Genomic DNA, 7,406 nt, shown 5'->3' on the forward strand with positions numbered 1-7,406 from the left:
GAGGGAAAATGCACTTACGCACTCCCTACTGGTGGTAGGGGTGTGTGGGACTCTTTAAACTACCTAGGTTACCTCGGTCTGCGGGGGCCTGGGTAGTGTTATACCCACTAAAACCTCGAGTGATGTGACCCAATTATGTGGGAGGGATTTTCCGGGGGATATAATGTTTGACCATGTAGCGTTGATGAGGTTGGAGTATTTCTGGTTTCTTTTGATTTTACTAGCGATTATTCTATCTATTTGTAAGCGATCGTTAATTGCTTTAGTCCATCTTTTTGTTATATTTAATTCGTCGAGGGATATTCCCTGAATGACCTTGGTGCATCTGATGGTCCATATTAAGTAAGCGGATTCTGATATGAGTATGCGGAGTAGCCTTGTGGCTCCTCTTTTTGATTCTGCTTTCTTTTTATCATCTGGGTCTTCTTTATTTTGTTCGTGTGGGATCGATATTACCCCGCATCCCAGGATCGTTCCTATCGATATATCCGGCCATGGGATGATGTTGGTAGGCCAGGTTTGTTCTGCTAGGCGCCATATGAGCTTTCGTGCTGTGCTGTTGCAATCTGTGAGTATGTGACTCATTGATTCGGTGTCTTCTTCACATATCTGACATTTTGCACGGTGTTCGAAGGTGGGAATATTGGTCCAGAAGTCTCCCACTTTGAACGCGTTGTGGAGCGCTTTATACGTGAATATCTGGAATTTTTTTGTTAAGTCTTTGTTCTTTCTGGCTTTCCATATTGATCGGTCTGTTTCTAGTGTGTTTGATATATCTTTTATGGCGTATCGTGTTATGTCGAGGAGGCCAAGGGTTGAGTGTTTGTATTCGAGGGTTGGGGATGATATCAGTTGTCTGTATGCTAAGGCTTGGGTGATTTGGGTGAGTTTCGTTCCTTGTAGGTCGAATTCTGGTGGGATCTTTATGTCCATATGGTCGTATTCGTTTTTGAGGGCGCCTATCTCGGCGAGTTTGTCTGCTTCATCGTTTCCTTTGTTGTTACTATGGCCTTTGATCCATCTGAAGGTCGTTGTTGCTGACCTCTTTCTTAGCTGGTATACTGTGGCTCTGAAGATGTCGCTGTTCGCTATGTCTATCCAGCCTCGATCCTCCCAGTTGCGGAGGTGGTTCGTTAGACCGTTGATAACATATCGTGAGTCTGTTATGAAGGTCACTGGGGTAAGGGGACTGACGCTTTGTAGTCCTATAAGGATGGCTGCGATCTCGCCTACCTGATTGGATTGTGTATTTCCGGGGACTCTTATGGATCTGTTATGTGGGTGGTCATCCCCGAACCATATACCACTCCCGCATCTCGCGTTTTCCTTTCCGTTGTTCATACACGATCCATCCGTGTAGATTTCAATCGCTTGTTCTTGTGACCCTCGTCTTGGTCCTATATGTTGAAGGCGGTATGCCGGGGTTAGTGTGTTTGTGGTTGTCTTTGTAAATATTCTGAAACATTCCGACAGGTCTTTCTTTTCTGTTATCGAAGGGTCGAAGACTATGTCTCCTCTTTGTTGAGATATTGCGCGTGCGTTTTTTTCCTTTCGTCGATGGGTTAGTGTGAGGCCGTCATCTGGTGGTGAGTCGAGGGGGTTAAGTTTTTGGCTTAGTTTGGTGAGTATCGTTAATGCTGTGATCGTACATTTGTGTGGGTTCTTACATCCCTCTATTCTATCGTTTTTGCAGGGTTCGCATGCGCAGTTACTCCTCTCGCGGTGATTTGTGTTGGTGGTGCGTCTGTCTTTTAGTTTCATTAGGTCATTTACCGTTCTTATTTTATGTACTTGTTGTAGGCATTGATCCTTTATTTTATTGTATGTTCTTGGGGGGGCTCCGAGATGAAACCATGCGGGAAGTTGCTGTTTGAGTGAGTGAGATACTTTTATTGGTGCAAAGCTCATATTATGTTTCTTCGCCATTTTTAGCATCGTGACTATTTCTTTTGGTAGGCGATTGGCGCGTGTTCCTTGGGATGGTGGGGACCATGTTGTGAGGAAGGCTTGGACGTCTTCAAGACTTCTTAGTCCGTCGGGTTTTAGGGTGTGTATTAGTGCGTCTGCTATAAATGCCCATGTGGGTCTCTCAGGGGATATGTTAACGTATGCGCATAACCAGGTGATGTTTATCGCCTGGTTTCTAGCCACGATATCAAGGACTTTCAAGGCCGCCTTCTTCTTGGGGTCTTTGTAGGCGTTTCATGCTTATTGGTGAGGATTTTGATTCGTTCCAAATGAATTTTCTAGTGATTTTTGTTATAGCTGTTTCAATCTGTTTGGGCATGCCTTGCGCTTTGGTGAGAAATTGTGTCATGCCACCCACGAACATTTGGATTATTAAACGTTTTCCGTCTAGTGTCGGGTTTCCTTTATTCCATCTATTTAGGGTTGACTCTATTTTATCTAGGATTGGTTCCCATGGAGTTGCGTTATCCAGCTCGTTCCCTATCCATGCTCCTAGGGATCTAATCGGGGATCCGTCTTGGGCGATTTTTATTGAGTTCTCCCAGGGGTCATCTTCTTCATTCAGTTTTCTCGTGGATATGACTGCTGTTCTATGTGTTTTGGTACCAATTGGTAAGATTTCTGTTTTATCCATATTAAACTTAGCGCCTGATGCCAGACACCATCTTTGTAGTATATCATTTAGGTCTTTATATTTGTCACCTTTTTTCAGGAATATCGTTGTGTCATCCGCGTACATATTTACGATTATGCGCTGTGCGAGGCCAGGTATGTTATATCCGTTTAATTTTGTTGAGTTTCGAAGGGTGCACGCTAATGGTTCTATAGCTATATCAAAAAGCAGGCATGATAGGGGGTCGCCTTGGCGTACCCCCCTTGTTACTTTAAACGGGGTGCTTAGGAATCCGTTGATGGCGACCATGGTATGTGCGTTTTTGTATAGTGTTTGGATCGTGTTGATGAATTTTCCAGGTAGGTTAAAGTTCTTTAGGGAGTCGATTAGGTAATCATGGTTAATTTTGTCGTAAGCTTTCTCTTGGTCGAGCGCGACCATTATTCCATCCTCCTCTGATATGTCCGCATAGGCCGTCATCATTTGCGAGAGTCTTATCGGGTTGAATATTGATCTTTTAGGTATAAATCCACTCTGATCTGGGTGTATAATGGGGTGTATTTCTCTAGCGAGTTGCATGGCTAGTGTTTTCGTGAGTAGTTTGTAATCTGTGTTTAGTAGGGTTATTGGGCGGTAGTTTTCAATTTCTGATCTGTCCTTTTTTTTGTATAGGGGGCACATCCAGCCTAAGGCGAAGTTGGAGTCATTTGTGATTCCGTGTGTTTGAATGTCTATTAGTACTATAGTAAGTGTTTTGATCACATCAAAACTTGGTTTATTTTTGACTTGGTGTTCTTTATGTCTCTCGTGTAGTGTTTTCCATGTTTCGTACGGGATTCCGTCTATGCCCGCTGCACTCCCGGCTTTGGATGAGTATAGGGCGTCTTTTACATCTTGCTCTGTGATTATTTCATTTAGGGGGGTGTTCGGTGAGTTCATCTTCTGTTCGTTTGGGATTTCTGCCATGGTCTTATTTATGGCTTCGCGTCTGTGTGTGCTGTTGTTTAGATGTTGGCCAATGTCTTGGAGTTTTTTCGTGGTAGGTTCTAGCGATTTCAGACATTTCTTCTGACTTGGTAGTATATCTGTTGGTGTTTGGGATTCGCAGTCTGTGTATCACGTCTCTCGGTTGTCTTAGTTTGTTCGTTTTTGACCAATATTTGCTTATCGTTTCTCCTTTTAGTGTCCATTGTGCTTGGGCTTTTAGGTGAGCGTTTTTATACCTTTTTCTTTCTAATTGCTCAAGTTGTTGTTCTAGGATAATTTTATTCTGTCTCTGGTCGACTGAGGTGTCGATGTCTGGTGCAGTTGGATGATATTCTTATGTCTTTTTGTATCTTTTTAATTTTTTGGTTGATTTTTGCGACATGTATTTTAGCCGCATGTTTTACTTCTTCGTTCATTTGGGACTTAAAGTTTTCCCATATTGATTGCGGGTTCTCGTTCTCGGTACGGTTTTCCTTCTGTACTTTTATTTTCGATTTTTTCTAGTGTTCTTATTCCTAATGTTTCTATCTTTTCAATTAGGGTTTTGTTGGCAAGGATATCAAGTGGCCATGTCCATCTCCCTTTCCCAATGTGCGGGAGACCTGGGGGGGCAAAACGGGTGGTTACAATGTTATGGTCCGTGGGTATTGGGCATAGGTATGATTTCCAGTTCGAGACACTCTCGTGGTGGGTGTTTGACGTATAGATTCTGTCTAAGCGGGACATGGAGTTGGAGTTACTGTTGAAAGTGAACAGTCGTGTTCTTGGGTGGGTGTGTCGCCACGTATCTTGTATGTTTTCGTTTGTTCTGAAATCTCTTAGGGCCTCTACAGCTTGTTCGTTATCAAATCTCGATGGCGCTCTATCTAGTGGGTCTTCCGTTACATTGAAATCGCCCATCATGAAATCAATTGGTCCTAGGTTATTTTGCGACCATTTTGTCTTTACATTGTTCCAGAATGTTGGGTGTTCGCTGTGATTGTTGGGCGCATAAATGTTAAGTATTTTAATAATTTTTTCGTTATGCCATTTAATTGACAAGGCTATAGCTCTGCCGGGGATTAGTACTGTTAGTTTTGCTTCGGACGTGTTGATCATTTCTTTGTTTAGAACAAAGGCTATTCCCGCGGAGTTTCCGGGGCGTGTCGGGTCTTGTGAGTTGAGCATTAGTAGGCGTCTAGAGTATAGGGATTTTATTTGCTCTTCGTGTTCATTAGTTAGGTGGGTTTCTTGTAAACATAGAATGCTTATTTTTTCTTCTCTAATTGTTTTATTTATTATAGACCATTTGGATATTGGGCTCGTGCCCAGAGTTGTCGAGGCTCTGCCTTTGACATTTAGCGTGGCGAGGGTCATGTTGGCGCGTGTGCGTTTGTGTGGGTTGGTGTATGCTGTGTTTTCGTTTGCCTGATGTGGCAGGGGTTGGACTACGCCTCCGAACTCCCCTGGGGCGTCATTAGGGGGCTCTCCGGCGATGGAAAGAGACCTCCCTCTGCTCCTGGGGAGGCAAATACCATGACCGAAAATATGACCGGGGGGAAGGGGGAAGGGGGGGGTTGTTATTTGGTTGGTAGTCGGTATTACTTAGCTTGTCTTACGACTATAGAAAAGCCAGGGATAGCATAACCCGGCTACCTGGGGGACTATGTTTGTCAGGTTCGAAAATATTTGTGCCCAAAACACTCGTACTTCCTACTATTGAGAAACTTAAGCCTCTCGGCACGGCTCGTCCGAACCTAAATAGGTTTCCGTGGTCTGGTGTGCACCATGCGTGGTGAGACGACTCTCGCTTTCCTGTCTTGTTCTCACAATCAGTATATGTGGGCAGAGGGTCTTAGGGTTTCGATTCGGGTCTCGCGTGAATCGAGATTAGTTTACAACATCTCACTTTCGCGATAGGTTTTGGGCCCATGCCGGGGATGTTATAGTGGGTTTTCGGTACGGGTTTTGTGAGCGTGAAACGACTAGGATTATGGAAAGCAAACTGCGCTATTTCATACGTGAGCTAGGGAGTGATATTTGGAATGGTGGGGGGGTTGTGGGAAGGGCTGAATGGGGTTTTCGTATGGTACGAGATGTTCTGATATATGACAGCGTATCGTTCGGGGGTCGATTTGACGGGTGGTTCTATGTATTACGACTGGTCCTTCCGCCCCTCGCTCTACCAGGTTTGTCTAGATGCGTTGATGGTATTTCTACTCCCTACTTTGGGGCCGTTCCATAAAGGTACATTGGGGAAGGGGCACAGGCCTCGTGGGTGGGCGAGGGAATGACAGATTGGGCATGGTGATAACGCTACAGCTACCCCGCATCCGTCTAGGCCCGTTGGGTAGTCTAGGATGTGTAGGAAACCTCTGAGGTCGGTCCATGTCTTCGCATCGTTGGAGGGGCTGACCGCGAATATATTGAAACGCGGAACCGAGAGTCCCCCCGTGATCTTGAAATCCAGATGTTCGACGCGGACGGATCTGATTAAGTCCCGCGTGGCTTTATAGACGTGCTCTTCTTCCTTGATTTCACTCATTGAGAAGATGTCGTTTATCCGGTGTCTGTTTTCTTCATGTGCCCAGACGTCCGCAACTGTTTTCCCGATGATTTCGGTATTGGATGTAGTGAAGCCGGAGAGGCAGAATAGTAATTCTGGGGGGTGGGGACAGCCGAATGGGAGAGCTTCGAATGTGATATCAGTGGCGGCCCAGATACGTTGGTCAAGGATAATGTTTCTGGTTTCTTCGGATACGTTGTGAACTAGGAAGCCGGTGGGAAAGTCTTTGGAGTCTCTACCGCCCTGGGGTTGTGGGGGAGAGACTCGTACTGGGGGTGCGCCTTGGTGTACAAAGTTTGCTATGATAGCGATGTTCGCACGGATCCTTTCAGCAATGATTGCGGCTTTTTCGAAGACTTCTCTTCCCGAGTGGTCGAAGACACGGACCATGAATTTCGGGTGTTGAACCTGGAACCAGGCGAGTAAGACTCTGTTTTCTAGGTGATCGAAGATCTGAGCGGAATGCGACATGTGGATTTTAGGGAAGCCTCCGATGGGGGTAGGTGTGAATTGGGGGAGAGTGGTTCGGTGGTTGGGGCCGTCTTGGCGTAGAACGGATCTATTCTTTTCCGCGAGGGCTAAGTGAGCGAGGATGGATTCTTCTTCTGGTGTCGTTGCATGTGGGGCTGTTGGGCTGACTGGCGCGCTCATGGGTTGGTCATCCTGGGTGTTATGGGGTGCATGGATGGAGTCTGCTAGTTCGCTATGTGTTATGACAGCGGTTTCCGGTCTGGTGCTGGTACGACTCTCCTGAGCAAGAAGGAGCTCGGTGGGAGGGGGTCTCTCTTGGAGTTCACAAGGCGTGGGTGTCGGTGTGTCTGGGGGGGATCGCGAAGTTGTTGGAGATGGGGGAGGTGGTAGGAAGTTAGGAATTTGGTCCATATCGTCGTCGTCGGGGAGGGTATTTGGAGGGAAATACTTTGGTCCCGAGTGGGTGGATTGGGTTGCAGGACGAGGGGTACTGGGGTAGGGACGAGTGGATTGTGAGAGAGATTTTATTGAGGTCGTCTCTTTATCCTTCATCTTCAGTTGGACGGTTTGTCAGAGTTGTTAGCGGTTAGTTTTTATACTTTTGTTTTTAAGTGCCGTTTCATCGGGGGTTCTTAGGTAGGGGGTCGGTGTTGGCTTCGTGGCCGGGTTCATCACAGGTAGGGGCATGAGTTTGTGTTAATGTGTCTGCGGATGAGGTGTGAACTTCTCAAGGTATCTTGATGGGTGTGCTGTGTGGTTGTGCGTTATTACTTAGTCTCTGTCGATTTACGTTTGGGTGTTGTCTTACTACTTTTTATGGTC

General features: G+C 45.9%; 4 protein-coding genes across 4 annotated transcripts; all 4 read right to left on the minus strand.

Moving 5' to 3' along the window:
* Positions 1–63: 63 nt before the first annotated feature.
* Positions 64–1,341, minus strand: DEU56DRAFT_729869 (uncharacterized protein; the record flags this gene model as incomplete). The annotated part of the gene is made up of 1 exon (XM_041348127.1): positions 64–1,341. The coding sequence occupies one exon, from the start codon at positions 1,339–1,341 to the stop codon at positions 64–66; it is 1,278 nt and encodes a 425-aa protein (XP_041212136.1).
* A 69-nt stretch (positions 1,342–1,410) lies between these two features.
* On the minus strand, positions 1,411–1,935 carry DEU56DRAFT_716518 (uncharacterized protein; the record flags this gene model as incomplete). Its single annotated transcript, XM_041347597.1, has 1 exon — positions 1,411–1,935. A coding segment is annotated over one exon (525 nt), but the record flags the coding sequence as incomplete, so codon positions are not given.
* A 2,056-nt stretch (positions 1,936–3,991) lies between these two features.
* Positions 3,992–4,735, minus strand: DEU56DRAFT_926377 (Endonuclease/exonuclease/phosphatase; the record flags this gene model as incomplete). Its single annotated transcript, XM_041358588.1, has 1 exon — positions 3,992–4,735. The coding sequence occupies one exon, from the start codon at positions 4,733–4,735 to the stop codon at positions 3,992–3,994; it is 744 nt and encodes a 247-aa protein (XP_041212138.1).
* Positions 4,736–5,729: 994 nt separating this feature from the next.
* Positions 5,730–7,136, minus strand: DEU56DRAFT_909107 (uncharacterized protein; the record flags this gene model as incomplete). Its single annotated transcript, XM_041357068.1, has 1 exon — positions 5,730–7,136. The coding sequence occupies one exon, from the start codon at positions 7,134–7,136 to the stop codon at positions 5,730–5,732; it is 1,407 nt and encodes a 468-aa protein (XP_041212139.1).
* Between the last annotated feature and the right edge of the window lie 270 nt (positions 7,137–7,406).

Source organism: Suillus clintonianus (assembly GCF_016758775.1).
Source record: "Suillus clintonianus strain FC179 chromosome Unknown DEU56scaffold_12, whole genome shotgun sequence".
In the NCBI taxonomy this organism is placed as follows: Eukaryota; Fungi; Basidiomycota; class Agaricomycetes; order Boletales; family Suillaceae; genus Suillus; species Suillus clintonianus.